This window comes from Chinchilla lanigera, unplaced genomic scaffold (genome assembly GCF_000276665.1).
Source record: "Chinchilla lanigera isolate Chin_1 unplaced genomic scaffold, ChiLan1.0 scaffold00054, whole genome shotgun sequence".
In the NCBI taxonomy this organism is placed as follows: Eukaryota; Metazoa; Chordata; class Mammalia; order Rodentia; family Chinchillidae; genus Chinchilla; species Chinchilla lanigera.
Window position 1 is genome coordinate 11,484,985 of NW_004955455.1, and position 18,082 is coordinate 11,503,066.

Sequence of the window (18,082 nt, forward strand, 5' to 3'; positions counted from 1 at the left end):
GCGGCGAGGGCAGGCCGGGCGCTGGCTGCGGAGCGGAGGGCCGGGGCGCGCGGGGTCCACTCCCTGTGCCGGCTCCCACTTCACGTGTGACCTTGGTCGAGTCGCGCGATCACTGGAGTTGCAGAGACCTGGGTTCGAGTCCTGGGACTGCCAGCTTCTTCACTCTGTGACCTTGGGCAAGTTGCTTCGCCTCTTGAGCCTCAGTTCCTGCATCTGAGAAGTGGGGGACTTGCCTCGCTGGGTAGTGTATTAGGTGAGATGAAGTAGGCAAAGTGCTTGGCGTCTGAGCTGGTGTGTACAGGCTCTGAGTAAATGTTAGCTAGTGTCGTTTTCACCGTATCTTTTGTGAGGCTCACTCGTCTGTGAAATGGAGATATTCCTAGAACTCACCTCCTGGGATTGCAGTGAGTTTTAAACTGAGGTTTAAAGACAGTTAGAGCACGTCACGCTTGTGCTGGATTATTAAATCTCTGCATGGTTCGGTTTCCTCATCTGTGCAGTGCAGTAACGGTAGATCTGCCTCCCAGTGCCATGAGAGCGAGTATTCAGTGGATGGTGCGCACGTAGTGTTTGGGAACTGAGTCTAGCACACAGCAAGTGGTCTGTAAATGTTTTCTGTTACCCTGGTGTCTACCAGAGGGGTTTGGGGGGCGGCCGGTGTTACAGTAGTACAGCTACACACACACTACTTGAAGACTTCTAGCTCAAATCTCTACCCCCATCGCCAGTTTGTAGAACAGTACCTGGCACCCAGTGAGTGCTTAGTAGTATGTATTTGTTGAATGAATGAACATTGAGTGTCCTTAGCGAAGATAGACTGGTTACTCGCAGAGCGGGCAGGGTTTTAGAGGTGTTTGGAATATGATGGGTGAGCAGGTTTGTGGGTGACCAAGAGATTAAGGAGGCAGGGCCCGGAAAGTTTATGGGAGCATCGCTGAGGTGCTGGGATTATAGGATATCCAGGAAGGAGGCTTGGGTGCAGCTAAGTTTGTAGACCAAGCCTAAGTCGAGTGGAGAAGAGGGGGATGTGACTAGAGGCAGAGGCCAGGTTGGTTCCAGAACCCATGGACTTACAGAAAGAGAGGACCAGATTCCTTGCGAGACCCAGAATGTAGGAGTGGTGGGTGACAGTGTCATAGGTAAGTCATGAAAGTGGGTAGTGTTTGGTCTCACTTGTAAAGCTGGATTGGGATGTGGTTGGTTTGGATCAGGTGAAAGCTGGCTAAGGTTTCCGTGGTTGCTGGTGGAAGGGAGATATAAGGGGAAAAGTTAGGGGCTAACCAATGAGATAGAAGAGTAACTGTGCTTGGGAAGGGTTAGAAAGGTGGAGGACTGATTGGTTGTGGTTTGAATGAAAGGAAACCAGGCGAGCTGTGCAGTCTTGCACTTAGACATGACCTGTGGCGCTCCTGGGGTCCTGAGGCTTATGTCTTTCTTTATAGGGTTTGCTTTCCATTCTGGCCTTGGTTCTGAGTGGCTGGCACCAGGGTGATTTCTCCTGGAGTTAAAAGTCAGTCTGCTGTGGTCCAAGGTCTTCTTTATCTCTCCGCAAGCCATCTGGGCCCTAAGCGCTGATACCCAAAGGTGAAAGGCCTAAATCCAGCAAGAAGATGCACTTTGTTGGCTTTTCTTCCCTGTAAAACCCAGGGGATGATTTTGGCCTGCTTTCTCACAGTGCATTTTGCATGGTGTATTGATTTTTCACTCAGAAGTCAGGTGTGGGAGAAGACTCGTTGGGTCAAGATTTATGTGGTTTGGCTCCTAGTTCAGTCTGAGCCTGCAGGCCTGGGTTGTGGAGAGGAGGTAGATTGCTTTGCTGTTTGATTTCTCCCGACAGTGAGGTGAACTCAAAGCCAAACACTTATGAGACTGAGAGTTGGTAGCCATGGGAGTTCAAAGCAAGCTTTGCAGTTGAGCGGGGAGCTGACATCATCACTCTGGGATCCTTGTGTGTGTGCCTCCCTAAGGTCCATCCAATGATTTCACAGATACTCTCTCATCTGATTCTCACCCATTGCCCATGTGGTTTGTCAAATAAGGAAACTAAGGCTTAGAGGAGGTCACTGGTTTGCCCCAAGTCACAGTTTGTCCGAAGCCAAGCCAAGAGTTGGTGCACATCTGTGATATGTGTGTGAGAGCAGCTGGTGTAGGGCTGGCAGACAGTAGGCCCTCAGTTTCTTCCTTTATAAATCCAGAGTTCTTCCCACTCTGCCATATTGTACTTTGCAACATATTTCCTTAGCTTTTGCATCTCGTCTTCGTGCTTGTGGGTCTACATTGTCTCTTATGTTCTTCCGACATTGGATTTGATCTGTAATAGCATTTCATCTGTATACACTGGGCCATTAATGGTCATTCTTAGAACCTGGTGGCCATCAAAGACCTTGTTAAAGCCCTTCAGAGGCTCGGAGAGGGGAATGTGACTTGTCTAAGTTTACATGAGGGAATTGTTGAGGCAGGATTAAAATTGAGACCACTTCACTTGATAGTCTAAGGGTCTTCGGTAAGTTGGTACTGTGGGCGAGGGGCCTGTAGCCCCGTGGAGGAGAAGGGCCAAGGTGAAGACTTTAGTGTCGCTGGCATGAGGAGGACCCGAGGCAGCCCTCAAGGGAGCGTGACAGTGAGTAAGTGTGGTGTCCCTTGGCTGTCAAGAGGTGTGCAGTGCCACTAGGGCCTGTGCTTCTTGCAGGATAGGAGGTAATAGAGCTGGAGTGGCTGCATTTCATCCGGAATGTGGCTAGGGGAAGCTTTGACTGTGGAGAGGGTAGATTGGTAAGCTCTGCTTCTTTCTTAGGCCAGTGTTGTAGGGTAAGTGGTAGCAGTGTGCTTTCCAAGGAAGCCTCTCTTGCAGGAGTGTTTGGGAGATGGCATCTCAGTGGGTTTCTGTTTCTCTCAAAGGGAGAGCAGTGTCAAGAGGTTGGTGTCAGGTCCAGAGCAGGGGGCCATGTGATGATTGTAGTGGTTAGTGGTTTTTAGTTGCTGTTGCAGAGGAGTTTGGGGATAAATGGAGGGGCTTGCTTCAAATTGCACAGTTGTCAGAAGCTGCTGTGTCATTGCAGAGAGCACCTCTCCCTTGTCTGTTGTAGATATATGGGAGCTGGATAAAGTTTAATTTAAATACAAGATTCTACACCGCACTACCCTCCCTGCATTTAAAAACTGCTGTTTTGCCTTCTGTTAATGCTTCAGTAATACCATTAGATAGCAGAGCTGTCAGTGAGATTGGCACTTACTCAGTCATAAATGATGTGCCTAAGTGCTGGGCCCAGCTTACAGCCCTGTGAATGCACAGGATAAATGAGGCAAGGTCTGCATCCCAGAGGATATCACAGCCTAGTGGCCCAGACATGAGCTTTTTAGCTGAGTAAGCTGGACCCAGAAGGCTTTGAGAGGAAGCAAGGAGGCAGCAGGGCCAATGGGGTGTTGGCGCCAGGCAGAATGCTGTGAGGACCCAGCCCAGGACTTAGGCTCTCCTTAGGCTTAACAGGAAGCCTCACGTCAGAGCAACGAGGAAGTGGTGCTGAGCAAGAGTGCCGCAGGCCTGGGCTGCACAACAGGTGCCATGAGAGCAGTACCTGTCTGCTCAGGAGAGCCTCGCCACCAGCCCCTCTTTGGGAAGGTAGGGTCCAAGTGTATGCAGAGAAACAAGTTCTTCTGGGCATCCTGGACAGCTCATTCCGTGAAATCCCCAGAAATGATCCTTGGAGAGGACAGCCCAGAGAGGATGTTGGGTGTTGTAGTGCGCTCAGTCTGTAGTGGTGGTTTATAACTTTGGTTACTTGGACATTGGGGGTGGGGCTGTGCCCTGTTTGAGAATCAGATTAAAGCTATGGGCTTCTTCCACAAACAGGAACGTGTGCTCAGCTGCATTTGCATGTGCATAGTTGCAGGGCATTTATGAAATCGTAGGTTAAAATCTCATAGCTTTGATGTTATTTCCATTAAAAATTTCATCTTTACAAAAAGGAATATAGAAAAAGCAGGAAAACAAACTAGTTATAAACTAATAAAAATGGCAAAAAAACCTAACAGGAGCGAGATGTGGGCGCCCCACAGGTTGCCTTATTTTCCTTTCTTTTTTTTTTTTTTTTTTTTGGTTTTTCTCCGGTACCGGGAACCGAACTCACGACCTTGCGCTTGCCAGGCAAGCGCTTTTGCCACTGAGCTAAATCCCCAGCCCCTTATTTTCCTTTCTGAGGCAGCTGCAACACTTTCCTAGCAGTCGCTACTGGGAGTTAGTCAGTATCTGTCTGTCTGTCTGTCTCCCTTACTCTTTAGCTCAGATTTTGAAAGAGGGTCTTGCTATGTAGTTCATGCTGGCCTTGAGCTCACTTTGTAGCCCACACTGGTCTTGAACTCTTGCCGATTTTCCTAGCTCAGCTTCCCTAATGCTGGGATTACAGGTGCAAACCACCACGATCAGCTCTGAGAGCCCTGGATTTGGGATCTTGGCTCCAGGACTTCCTGTGGAGGCACTTTAGGCCAGTTGCTCAGATTCTTGGAGCCATAGCCACCTCATCTGAGGAGATGTACTTAATTCTGACTGTATCAGAATACCCACATGCAGTGGAACTTATGCATGTTAATTCTTTCCTTGAGAGGTTCATTGGTCCATCTGGACTTAGGGGCGGTGGGGTCATGGGTGGGCAGGAGGACCTGGGACCGGTAAATGCACATAACAGGCCAGAGTTGCTGTGTTGAGGTCAGGGAGGAAGCGGGGTTGTTAGAGGAAGAAGCAGCCATGAGCTACTGTACTAAAAGAGCCTGAGTGCATTAGGCTGGTGGCCTGATGGGTGTCTGGCACTGACTCGGCCAAGGAACACGGCTGACAGTTGGGTCCATCTGTATGGACCTCAGTTTCCTCACCTGTAGAATAGCCCTGATGATTTCAGGGATTCTTTATAGTTCTACAGTTCCTCGTTTCAAGGTACTTGAAAACTGAAGCTCCAAGGGTTAGGGTGTGATATGTACACATACTACCTCTCCACGATGAATATATTCATGTACTAATTTTTTAAAAAAAGAACAGCAGAAAAGAAAACTGAAGCTACATGTGTGGCGTGAGGTTTTCTAAGGTCCACATTTTGCATGCAGTTTGGGGGCCAGTCTCACTTGGTTGTCCTTCCTCCTACCTGTCTCTTGTCTGGTATTTCCCTCTGGGCTGCTGGGGCAGCCCTTAGTGCAGGGCCTGGGGATTTGGGAGCTGCTTGTCTTACATGAGGATGAAGGAAAAGGAAAGGGGGACTGGAAGTCTCATTCTTGATGTCTGGCTGGATGCGGGGGACAGGAAGTTGCCTTGAGAAGAGGCCTGGCCCTTCTGTATGGACCTCAGTTTCCTCACCTGTAGAATAGCCCTGATGATTTCAGGGATTCTTTATAGTTCTACAGACTATAGACTGGGTCTCTTAAGAGCGGGGACTGAGGCAGTATCTCACTGAGGAAGGATGGGGCAGGAGGGAGGGACCACTAGCTTGCTTACCTTGGTGCTTTCTATTCTGCAGGTGTGGGCAAGAGCAGCTTACTGTTACGATTCGCAGACAACACTTTCTCAGGTGAGTCTTTCCTTGGTGTTTCAGTTTTGAAATACCTTCCCCCAGCACTAGAAAACACTTGTTCCTCTCTATATAGGGAACTTTCTCCTTCTGGCTGCCAGGGGAGGGAAAAAGAGGGCATGAGGCTTAGGTCAGAACCCTTTGGTTAGCCTGGTATGGTGGCACATACCAGTAATTCCAGTTCCTTAGGAGGCTGAGGCAGGAGGGATCCCAAGTTTGAGCATAACCTAGACAACTTAGCAAGACCCTGTCTCAAAAATGAGCATATCTTTTTTTTTTGTTTGTTTGTTTTCCGGTACCAGGAATCGAACTCACGACCTTGTGCTTGCCAGGCAGGTGCTTTGCCGCTGAGCTAAATCCCCAGCCCCTCCTGTCTCAAAAATGAAATAAGGGCTGGGGATATAGCTCAGTGGTAGAATGTTTGCCTAGCATTTGCAGGCCCAAGATCATGCCTAGTTCTAAAGCCTGTGTGTTCTGCCTCAAGCCATCTTGTTCAAAAAAACCCTTTAGGGGCTGGGAATTTAGCTCAGCGGCAAAAGCGCCTGCCTGGCATGTGCAACGTCGTGAGTTCGGTTCCTGGCACCAGAGAAAAACAGAAAAACAAAAAAACAAAAAAACCCTTTAGCCCTCATCATTTCCCTTTCCAGGGGTGTCTTCAATCCACCATTTAAAACAAAGTTTAAAAATACTACGTGCTTATATAAAATTCCGAACAGGAAGATGTCAAGAGTGTGAAGAATGACAGTTGTCCCTGCTCCTGCCTGTCTCCTACCCTGAGAGCCTCTGCCTAATGTAGGGCATACTTTTGACTCTTCTGACTCCATCTGCTGCTTAGAAACTTGTCGTTCTCTTAGTCCGCAATCAGCAATGGCTTTTTAGAGCTTTCAATGATACAGACAGCGGGCAGTGAGCACTTTCAGTGATACGGACAGCCTGCTGTGGCATGCGTGCCATCGGTTTGCCACCACTGGAACTAGGAACGTGCTTCCCTGTTGCTGTCTACAGCCCTCTCTGGGTTTTTTTAGTGGTTGTGAAGCTTGCTGTGTTGTGCAGCTTGTTGCGCTGTGCATGGATGCACCATAACTTACTAACAATGCTCTTGTTATGTGTGTGGTTTCTGGTTGCTTCTGTTTCAAGTGATGCTGCATTACTGAGATACATTGTGTGTTTGTTCTGGGACTTGCAGTTCCATAGGAGTGGAGTTATTGGGTCACAGGATCTGTGCATTTAAAGTTTTTCTGGGTTCTGCTAACTTGTCTTTCAAAGATGCCAAGGGAATTTACATTCCCACTGAGGGGGTTGAAAATGCCCCTTTTCAACTCTGATTATTGTTTCATTTTTGCTAAGCTAATAGACAAAAAGTACTATTTTGTTTAAATCTGTATTTCCCTGATCACTGGTAAAGCTGAACATGTTCTTGTTTGTTACATATTAAGGACCAACTGTTGTTTTGTTTTGTTTTGTTTTATTTTGAGACAGGGTTTCACTGTGTCATTGAGGCTGGCCTTGAACTTACTATGTAGCCCAGGCTGGCCTTGAACTTACAGCAATCCTCCTGCCTCAGCCTCCTGAGTGCTAGGATTTTAGGTGTGTGCCACCATGCCCAGCCTTAAAGTGTGACTGTCTTGCGGGGAATTCCCTCTGATGTGTTTAAGGGGCAAGTTTTGCTTGGGAAGTGATTATATGGCTAATCTTCTCTTTTGGTAGAGAAATGGGTTTTGCTCTTTCCCCTGTCAGCAACAGCTCTGTAGCACTGCTGGTGTTGGAGTGTTGGAAAGAGTTTCTCTGTGACCATGAGATTGTGACTGAGCCTCAGCCGAGGTGAAAGGAGGACTCCTAATTGTCCCTGTGCCACGATGGTTGTAGGATCACCTGAGATAGCACATATCACAGTGCCTAAGGACTGGGGATAGAGCTAGTGGCACAAGTGCCTGCCTGGCAGGGGCAAAGTCCTGAGTTTGATCCCCGGTACCGCAAAAAAAAAAAAAAAAAAAAAAAAGTTCACAGTGCCTATAACTGAGTAGTCGTTTAATAAATACCAGTTGTTGCTGTTATCTTCTGTTTAAGAAAGTTAACTACTGGGCAGCCTCTGCTTATGCTGGAAAACATCCCTCTTTCTCCTTAATGGTGGTCTGACTTCCTGTTTATTTTATTTTATTTTTTGTCTTTTTGAGACAGGGTCTCGCTGTGCAGTTCAGGCCAGCCGTGAGCTCACTTTGTAGCCCAGGCTGGTCTCGAACTCGCAATGATCCTCCTGCCTCAGAGTCCCGAGTGCTGGGGTTACAGGCGTGTACCACCACGCCCGGCTTGATTTCCTGTTTAATCAGCTTTCAACTCTGAGGCGACTCTCATTTGCTGTCTCTCCTTTCCATGTTTTTGAGAGTGTTTTATCTCATTGGTTCTAGCTGGACGCATTATGGAAGTTCCTCCCCACCTTGTCCTGCACCACTGAGTTCATCTTGTCTGGCATAGTCTTTCCTTCTTGCAAAAACCTTGGTGGTCTTCTCTCATCTGAGCAGAGTTTACCGCAAGATTTTTCTCCTTCAGCGCTGCAGATACCTGGACCCCCGAATTCTGTGCTGTGGGGCTGTCTTGTGTGTTGGACATTGTTGCCCAGTATACCTGGGTTAGATCTAACCACTAGATGCTGACAACAGCGTGACAAACCAAAAATGTCTCTAGACTTTGCCAGGTGTCCTATGGGCAACAGAACTATCCTGGTTGTAATTTGTTTCCAGCTCTCTTCCTCATACTGCCTGCACATTCTTTTGTTTTTTGTTTGTGTGCTCGCTCATTCCCTCAGCTGTCAGCCGTTTACTGAGTGCCTCACGGGGGTCTGAGGTGCTGGCCCGCGCCCCTTGGCATTGGCCAGGACTGGAGGGGCACCAGGCTGGCTGGGTTTTTGGATGCCTTCTGGTTGGGCTTTGGCCTCTGTGTGGGATGTCTTTTCCCTGCGTGATCTTGGCCTTGGATAATCTTACCTGTTCTTTTAAACTAGGTCCAAATGGAATTCCTCCCCTATCCCAAACCTGCCTTGATCCCCACCCCACCTGGATCTTTCCTATGCACTTGTCACACTTTGCATGGTCTTTTGTGTGTCTTGTCTCCTGCGGGACGTTATGTGGTAAGCTCTGAATGGAGTGAGAACCTGTTTTTCTTAGTGGCCAGGCCTTTGTGAGCCTGAACTGGACTGTTGCCAGGCTTTCTCCTCAAATCCATCTTTCACACAAGGGCCCCAAAAGATCCATTTAAAATGCAGCTCACACCACTGGTTAAAATCCTCCCTGCATCCCCATGACCCACAAGAGTCCAGGTTCTTGAAAATGACAGAGGCCAAAGCTTTGACCTCCTCTGCCCGCTTCCCACCTTGGTCTTGACCTCATGTGACCCTACATATTCCATTGCTGTTTTCCTACTGTCTCCTCTGCCTGGAGCAGTGTTTTGGTTTTTTTTGAAAAAAAACTTTATAATTCAAGCTGACTTACGAACTTACTGTGTAGTCGAGGCTGGCCTTATACTCAGGGCAATCCTCTCAGCCTCTGGAGTGCTGGGATTACAGGCACGCGCCACCTGGCATGGTCCTTTTTGTGTGTTAGGAAGTCAGTTTTATGGGTCATTAAAACTTTTTTGAGTAGACTAGAAAAGAAACCCAGGTTGGACCCATTCTCAGGTCACAACTGACATGTCCTCACCTTGGCCACTCTGACAGAGCCTGTTCCTGCTCCCCAGTCGTATCCCTTATTTTATTTCCTTTGTAGCCTTTATCACTCTGAAATTGTCACCTGTTCCATGGTATCCTGTCTCACCTCCATTGTGGGTGCCAGCATGGCAGTCTGCATCTTCCTTGAGGGCTGTGTTCTGGGGGAACCTCGATTGTGTGGGGCATACGGGGGAGGGGTCATAAGGCCTGAAGGTCTGCCGTGCACACATCAGGACATGGGGTCTGTCTGGGGCTCCCTGCTGGGCCTTGCTGATGTGCCGGCTGTGTGCAGGCAGCTACATCACCACCATCGGAGTGGATTTCAAGATTCGGACTGTGGAGATCAACGGGGAGAAGGTGAAGCTGCAGATCTGGGACACAGCTGGGCAGGAGCGCTTCCGCACCATCACTTCCACGTGAGTCCGGCCCCGCCTCACTTCCACGTGAACCTCTGGCCTTGGATGTGTGTTGGCGTGAAGTTGAGTGACAGTACTGGTCACGATGGAAGTGTCACTGGGTGGGTCTGAGAGGTGGTCAGGAAGTGAGCTGTTTCTGGCCTTGGTGCGGGGGTTTGGTTGTGCTCTTCCTTTTCCTGACAGTGTGCGAGGAGGTGGGGGTGTGTTCTGGGTGGGCGGGCAGGTGGTGGCTGAGCATGCTGCTCAGGTGTCTGGCAGGACAGTGACCCTGTGCTTCTCCTTGGACACTCAGCTTTACCCTCTGGCTGACCACTCCGTAAAAGGGCACTCGCAGTTACATTTGCCTCACCAGGTGTGATGTGCCCTGCTCAAGTCAGTGACAGTTCCTCTTGGCAGGTGTTCGTGTTCCGTCACCCATCCTGACTCCTTGGAGGTGACTCTCCGGAGGCCTGGGAGGAGGATGGCTATGTGGGAGGTCTTTCCTCGGCCTCCCAAAGCCACTGATGGGGAAGTCTTCCTTTGCTGCTGCAGCACCTCTGTGGTCTTAGCTGGACACTGGAGCAAAACCCAGCTGCTGGAGTCCTGAGAGGGGCCCTTGGTGCTTAGACTCTTAATGGATCAGGTTTCAGAAGGAGCTTGGTTTGAAGGCAGACAGTTTGGGATTTAAATTTCTGTTCTGCTGTATCGTTGAGCAAGTTGCCTGAACTCTCTGTGCTTCTGGTTCCCAGAGGGTTTATCTTTGAAACTACTTGTTTTCCATACTGGCAATTGAACCCAGGGCCTCATGCATGCTAGGCAAATGCTCTACCACTGAGCTATGGCCCCAGAGCTTTTGTTTTTAAAGGAGGAGAGGTTTAATTTGGCACACTCCTAGCCTTTATCTGTAGAATTTATTCAAATCCTGACATCTGCGTCTGGGTCTCCTGCTTTGGGCACTCTGGGTCTGTGGGTCATCTTGAGGGGGCTCTCCTGTAGCTCTGTACCCAGTGTTGCTCTTACCTGTTTGACAGTTTGGGGCGCTTCTGAGAAGTGGTCTGCTCCCAGCAGTAGCAGAGCCTGGGCTCCACGCTGCCGTGCCTGCCAGTTGTGGACACCTCCTTACTCCCCTTGCAGAGTGGTTCCTCTGGGTGGAAGGGGGAAGTTTCCTTGCCAGAGACCCCAGTCCTTCCTTCAGCATGGAGTCAGCGTGGAGCCCAGAGTTCCCTCTGGCCCCTTAGCATCCTCTGATCACCCTTGTGGTGCCAAGGAGTGTGGGGGTCAGGGCTACTGGCAGGGCAAGGAGGAGGGCTAGCAGGGCTAGGTTGGCATACAGAGTATACTGCTGAGCACGATGTTCCCCGACACTGTTAGCCTTGTGGTGAGTCCAGAGCTCCCTAATACCTGGGGTTTGCAGACCTGGTACTCGCTGAGCACAGTGCTCTGAGCTTCCTGAGTGAGGGCTCTCAGGCCCTGGGTATATTGGCAGGGGCCAGTGAAGACTGGAGGAGAAGGGTAGGGTGTCAGGCCCCTTGAGGCAGGACTGACACGTAGAGCTGGGGGCAGCCTGGAGCCCACAGGTCCAAGCATGAGACCCTTGTAGGAGGTTGAGGTTGTCAGGTCTGGGCACTGATCCCACTCTTCCTTATTCTCCTTGTACTGTGTCACTAAAGGCATCACCTACTTTATTTCATTTCATCCCATCTGAAGAATCTTACGATTATCTCTATTTTATGGCTGAGAAAATAGGCCCAGAAAGGACAAAATGAATAACGGTTGCTTAGTCAGGATTAGAACTGAAAGGCCAGGGATATAGCTCAGTGGCACAGTGCCTGCCTGGCGAGCACAAGGTCCTGAGTTCGATCCTCAGTACCAAAAAAAAAAAAAGAATAAGGATCAGAACTGAGGTCTGATGCCAAAGCCCAGGCTGGTACTGCTCCACAGCACACCATGCACCGGGGCGAGGGCAGATGGCCTCCTTCCTGGGAGTTGAAGCCAGTTGGGGGGTTCGGGGTGGCAGAGGCAGTGGCCTGTGGCCATGGAAATGCTTGGGGCAGGGTACAGGTACTGGGGTCTGGGGTGTCTGCTTAGCCACCCCTTGTTGCCAGGAAGTTGGCTCCTTTCATGCCACAGCTGGGTGGGGACAGGGAACTGCTCCTTCCTTCTGTTGGGGAGACTTGGAGTTACTCAGTGGCCTGGGGGTAATGTGCTTTTTCTGGGGCGTTTGAGAAGCGGGATGACCTGTGTGGTGGGGGCCTGTGGCCAGTGGCTCAGACCCACTGGTTGGCCTGTCTGAAGAGCATGAGGTTTGGGCACATGTTTGGGTTGGTGTTCGGCTCCTCGTGAGGCAGGAGGAGCCGTAGGGCCCACCAAGGGGCCACAGAAGGACTGGACACCCGGTGACGGTACAACGAGGGGGCAGTCCTGGTGCAGGAGTGCGACCTTTTCTGACTCGGGTCGTGCAAAGAGAAACTGAAACTCTGTCCCATTAGCCTGATGAGAGAGCTCGGCCATTACCTGCTTGGGTGTTCTTGCTCTCTCCCCGGGCACCTGAGGTTTACTGGCTCCAGTGGGTGCAACTGGGGAAGGAGGCGGGGTGCAGGGAAGAGGGAAAGGGGATGAGGAAGGAAAGCCCCTTGCACTAACTTGGGAGTCAGAGTGGACACCAGCACTTCAGCTGTCACCCCACTGTCAACCTCATGGGGTCCTGACTGGCGAAATGGCCATCCTGATAACCCGACCAAGTTGTTAGATTAGTAAGGTAGGGAGTGCAGAGCTGCTGGTGCTGTGCGTGGCGTAAAGCAAAGTTGAGGATGGAGGTGCTTCCTGCTGGGAGTGGGAAGCTCAGGAGCGCTGGCACCCTCCTTGCCAGAGCTGAGGGTGACCTCATCTTCAGGCTTGAGCCCTGCTCTCAGATGCAGCCCCTTCCGTGTGCCCCAGAGCAGGTGCAGCTTCCCGGGGAACAGCAGGGGGCTTTGTGCCACAGTGGCTGGGGCATTGCTTGGCACTGGTAGTCGTCTTCACCAAAGGAGAGGGTGCGGAGGCAGCCTGCTGCTCGTATTTCCTTTGCCGGCAGGGGACAGACATCTGTCCTGTCCTCGTGGCTCACAGCGCACGTCCCTTCACCTGCCCGGGACGTGTCTACCAAGCTGCTCGGCGTGCTGAGCCGGCGCTCTGGCAGCAGCTGCGGTGGGCCAGCGCCCGGCCCGGCCTGTTCTGGGCCCAGAGCTGAGAAAGTGGACTTGCTGAGTTCGCCCAAAGCCAGGGCACCCTGCAGCCCTGGAGCACAGCTGTACAGAGTGAGGCCCGGGGAGATCGCTGTTGGGGTGTGAGGGGGGAGAGATGACGGACAGGTCAGACTGGACCCCGGAACGTGGTAGCGGCTCCTCTCGCTCACTGCAGCCTTCAGGCTGTGCTGCCTCTTGGTTTCCTGATACCTCTGTGACCCCAGACTGACATGGAAGAGACATTAACAGTGATGATAAAGGGTACCCACACTGACTGTATGACTCCCCAGCCCTCGTGGTGGCTGGTGTTCTTTTTTATTACTCACACCCACTCCAAGAGTTAAGTGGTTATGTCCCTGTTTTAGTTCAGGAACTGAAGTATGGTAAGGTGGAAGCAGCCGTCTTTGTAATGTCCGCAGCCTTTCGTAGACGGAGCCAAGGCTGACCTTCGTGCTCACATCAGCCTTGATTGCGCAGAGCTGGCCACAGAGCAGGCAGGCAGATGGAGACCGCGCTGCCCCCATCAGCCTGGCCGCCGCGTCTTGGCTCAGCCCGTAGTGCCCTGAGCTGCCTCAGGATGGGCACAGGGAGGAGCTGCTTTCCATGACTGCGTGCCGTAGGAGTGGCTCAGGGCTGGGTAGGTATTGGCTAGAAGGTTGGAGGAAGCAGCCTGTCCGCTCTGGTGTGCATTCTAGCGTAACAGGAAGCCCCCACCGATTGAGTCTCTGGGCAGAAGGCTCAGAGGCACCACACTGGGGTCGCATAGTGTCAGGAGCAGGGGTGCTGCCTGGCCTTGTGTCTGTGAAGGGTGTCAGGGAAGCACAAGGCCCTCATCCTCCTGTTCCTCCTGTGGTTGGTGTCCTTCGTCTGTCACCTGAAGATCCGACTAAATGAAGATGTCCAGACTGGAGTTCTGGGTCGCAGGTGTCTGGAGAGGCATGTTTGACATCTTCCCTCCTGGCGGCTCCCTCTTACGGGTGGGCTGGAGCCTCTGTGCTCTCCTTGTTGCTGCCAGGGATGAGCCAAGAGTGGCAGGAAGGGAAGTGTCACCTGGCCCTGGGGGAGGGGACGCAGACTGCCAGGGCTTCAGAATGGTGCAGCAGCTTGGGATGGTGTATTACCTAATCAGACTTGAGGAGAGAACATTTTTGGATGTTTAAACAAGGATAGTGATAACAATGTCAAATACAGGAATTACCTGAATTCTAAAAATAAAATGAGAACTTCGTAGAGTTTCCGTTTGGTGGCAGACTCCGAATCACCTAGGATGACTCCTCAGACCTGGTCTGCTGCCCCACTCCTGAGCTGGTGGTGGTGGGGGCAGGCATGAGGAGCCGGTGTTGCCATAGGGTGCCGGAAAGTACCCCCTTGACTCCCCGAGTCTGCTATCCTGCTGTGGGTTGGGATGGGCTGCTCTTGCTTGGGCTAAAGCCTGCCACCTGCCCTTACAGGTATTACCGTGGGACCCACGGGGTTATTGTAGTGTACGACGTCACCAGTGCGGAGTCCTTTGTCAATGTCAAGCGGTGGCTTCACGAAATCAACCAGAACTGTGATGATGTATGCCGAATACTAGGTGAGGCTGGGCTCTGAGGGCAGGGACAGTGGGATTGCCGGCCTGAGGGGCCAGCTGACTGTATTCTGTCTTCAAGTGGGCAATAAGAATGATGACCCTGAGCGGAAGGTGGTGGAGACAGAAGACGCCTATAAATTTGCTGGGCAGATGGGAATCCAGCTGTTTGAAACCAGTGCCAAGGAGAATGTTAACGTGGAAGAGGTGAGCCTTGGGCAGAGCCGGGTGGGTGGCAGGGCCCACATACTTCCTGGGAGGCTGCCACTGGTCCGCTTCACCACCACAGCCCTCGCCTGACTCCCAGCCTGCCCGGGTGTCAGAATGACCTATAGAAAGTACCACAGTAATGAGCATTTATTAAGTGCCTGCTGTCTGCCAGGCCTTGTAAGAGTCTTCGCTTATATATCAATAGTCCTCTGAAGTAGGCATTTCCTCCCTCCCTTATTTTGGTAGGGAAACTAAGGTCCTAAGTGTTTAATAATTTCAGGAATATCACTCAACTAGTAAGGGGCTGAGTCAGCTTTGATCTGTCCCAACCCAAAGCCATGCATGGTTTTTGTTCCAGCCCTCTGCCTCATTGGTGCCGCCCTCATTCCACCGCTGTCACCTCCTCCTGCTTTCCTATGGCCTCCTGAGCTGGGCCTGAGGTGGGCCTGCTGTGAGCTCCTGAAACGCTCCTGGAGATGCTCAGCCTCTGCAGCCTGGCCAAGCCTCTGGCCCAAGGCTGCCTCTCTTGGCTCTCGCTGTGCCCGTTGGAAAGCATTTGTGATCCAGTATGAGAAAAGCCAGAACTTTTGGCACAGCGCAGCCTGGCCCCACTCGCTGGCCTTTGGGGAGTCCTGCCTTCCCATGTGCAGAGTCCAGAGGCCCCAGGGAAGTCAGGCTCCACTGTATGACGGGGCACGGGGTGGACAGTGGTGGGAATATGGGGTTCTCCAAGCCAGGGTCCAACTCCTGGACTCGCCCTCTCTTGGCTTCATTTGTTCATCTGTGGATTTGGGGGAGTCAGAGTCTCCACCTTCCAAGTTTCGAGGACTGAGATGAATTAATTAAGTGCTCGGCACGAGGTGCGTGCTTTAGGACATGTTTGTCCTGCTTGTTTTAATGTCCCTGCTCCCCTTTGTGCTTGTGGCTGCCGTTACTTGTCTACGAGTAGAGGAGTGTGGATCAGTAGATGGAGCGTTACTGGATGCTGGCGAGGGAAGGCTGTTGGGTGCTTGGCACGTCTGGGCCCCAGGTGTAGTGAGGTGGCACGGGCTGAGTGGGCTGTGGCCCACTCCCGCCCGCCCAAAGAGCAGGGTATCTTTGTCCGTCTTGTCAGAAGATTCCGTTCTTCCTCTCTACTAAAAAAAGGTCGGAAAACCCCCGAGAGGTTGACTTCCCCAAGTCACACTGCTCATGGGTCTGGTCTTTAATGTTCCCTTTTGACCTTTGATAATTCACAGCCTCCTCCTAGAAAGGGTTTTGAGGACATACACACAAAACGCCTTACAAACAGAAACAGGGCTGGCCCAGGGGAGGTGGGCGTGCTGGCTAGCGGGGTCCTCCCTGCTAGGTCTGAGGCAGCTGTGCTGTGTCATCTCTCCAGATGTTCAACTGCATCACAGAGCTGGTTCTGCGAGCAAAGAAAGACAACTTGGCGAAACAGCAGCAGCAGCAACAGAATGATGTGGTGAAGCTCACGAAGAACAGTAAACGAAAGAAACGCTGCTGCTAATGCCCCAGTCCACTGCAGAGACTGCACTGTGGTCCCTCCCCCAGCCCGAGGCCCACGGGGGCTCCTCGGGGGACAGTCTCAGTTTTGTGCCGTTATTTAAAGAATTCTCTCCATGTTTTTGTATTGGGAGGCGCCATCGGCACTTCCTCCCCCATCCCCCCCCAGTGCCAAGAAGCTGTTGGAGGAGCCTGCCCTTCCCCACTGGTGCCCTCCTCCCTGCCGAGGCGCCTGGACCTGGTGAGGATGCTGCCAGCGGAGCGGACTGATTAACCAGTTTGTACATAGTGTATATTGCTTTAACCAGCTGCACACCCTCGTCCTGCTCTGGCTTTTGCCTCCTTAATGCCAGCCTGCTGCAACAGACCCTCCCCTGGCCCTCCTATCCCACCTAATGGCCAGCAGCTTCTGGAGGAGACGGCATCATGTTCTAAAGCGTCTTGGGCTGGCCTGGGACGGTGGAGTGGGCTCCATGTTGCTCATTCTTTCCTGCAGGCTGACAGCTTCAGTCCCAGGCATACAGGGTCTGACCCCTCTCCAGGGCCTGCGCCCATTTTCCTGCCCCCACAGTTGTTCTGGGAGCTGGGGAAACCTGGCCTTGAGGCAGTCATCGCCCTCTGCTGGCCCCAGGCCTTTGGTCCCACAGAGGAGGAAATCAGTCCTACCCTTTGGCCAACAGGTTTCTTGTCCTGCCTCCTGGACACCTCTGCTAGAAACCCAGGGGAGCCGTGGCTTCTACCTTACCAACATGTTTCAGTTCCAACAGAAAGGTAGGGGTGTGTCCGTGCAGAGACTGGGCTTGCTGGAGGCTAGAGGAGCATTATCTTAACAGATAAAGTGAAGCCAAATCAAATGAATTAAGTTCCTCACCATTATTTTCTTTCCCTGAGGTTTGACTGGAACAGCAGCAAAAGTTGTGATCACCCTACTTTGGGTCCAGTGTTTTTAGAAAAAGTGAATTGCTTCCTGTCATTGTGGGGCTGGACTCTTGGCCCTGAGAACAGAAAGGGCATTTGCACCCTTGTCCACGTTGGCGCTCCCGGGGACAGTGTGTGTTACGCACCTCTGAATGTGAGGGTGGGTGCCGGGGCTGCTGGACAGTGGGGTGACACCTCTGAGCTTGGATCACTGACTATTTCAGTACAAAGGTAGTAGGAAGACTTCTCAGTGGGACATGAAAAGTGGCAGTGCGGCTGGTGACAGTCCAGTTCTGTGCACCCCAGTCCCCTGGAGGAGAAACCAGTCACCTACATTTGATTACTGTTCCCCTCCTTCCCTGGGGGGGTACTTCGTTCCCATTTCCCCTAAAAGGATCATGTAACCGGGTAAGAAATTATTTCAACACCACAATGTTTTATTAAATTTCCTTTGCTGGGTGATTTCCAGGCAAAGCCCTGATTGGACAATCACATCACAGATCACACTGCAGATTTTCCATGTTAACACTGTGGATGGGTTTTTAATCAATAAAAACGGGGTTTCTTCTCACCTGTCTCTCCACTTGTCCAAACCGTCAGAGCCAGGGTTCTGAGCTAGAGAAGTCTTTGGAGCCGCTGGGATTGGGGCGCTGTGGGCCTGAGGTGGTGGGCGCCCTGGAGGTGTTGCAGGTGACCCATCTCTTCCGGAGGAGCCAGGAGAAGCAGGTGTCCGTGCTCAGGGCTGTCCTGGCTGACGGGCCTGTGAGGCTGCGCACAGCTCAGGGCTCCTGTAGTCATGGGGTTGTACTTGTCTCTGAGCACTCAGGTGAAGCCAGTGTGGGAGTGCTTGCACTTTCAAGCAATAGGAGGGTGATCCTGGGAACTTCCAGCCCAGGCCAGGAGCCTGGATGACTTCTGGCACCTGGATGCCCAGGCCCAGGTTGGGGGCGGGGTGGTGAGGACAGACTGTCTGTCCTGCTGAGTGTTACACGCATGAGTGGGGGTGG

The 18,082-nt window shown here is 51.9% G+C and overlaps 1 protein-coding gene across 1 annotated transcript in view; it reads left to right on the top strand.

Moving 5' to 3' along the window:
- Positions 1-17,646, top strand: part of Rab35 (RAB35, member RAS oncogene family) — an 18,074-nt gene extending 428 nt beyond the window's left edge. The window contains exons 2-6 of the mRNA XM_005396519.2: positions 5,502-5,552; positions 9,545-9,668; positions 14,323-14,447; positions 14,524-14,648; positions 16,033-17,646. Of these exons, the coding sequence (XP_005396576.1) occupies positions 5,502-5,552; positions 9,545-9,668; positions 14,323-14,447; positions 14,524-14,648; positions 16,033-16,161 (554 nt within the window). The 3' untranslated portion in view covers positions 16,162-17,646. The remainder of the gene's footprint in view (positions 1-5,501; positions 5,553-9,544; positions 9,669-14,322; positions 14,448-14,523; positions 14,649-16,032) is intronic.
- The last annotated feature ends 436 nt before the right edge of the window (positions 17,647-18,082 follow it).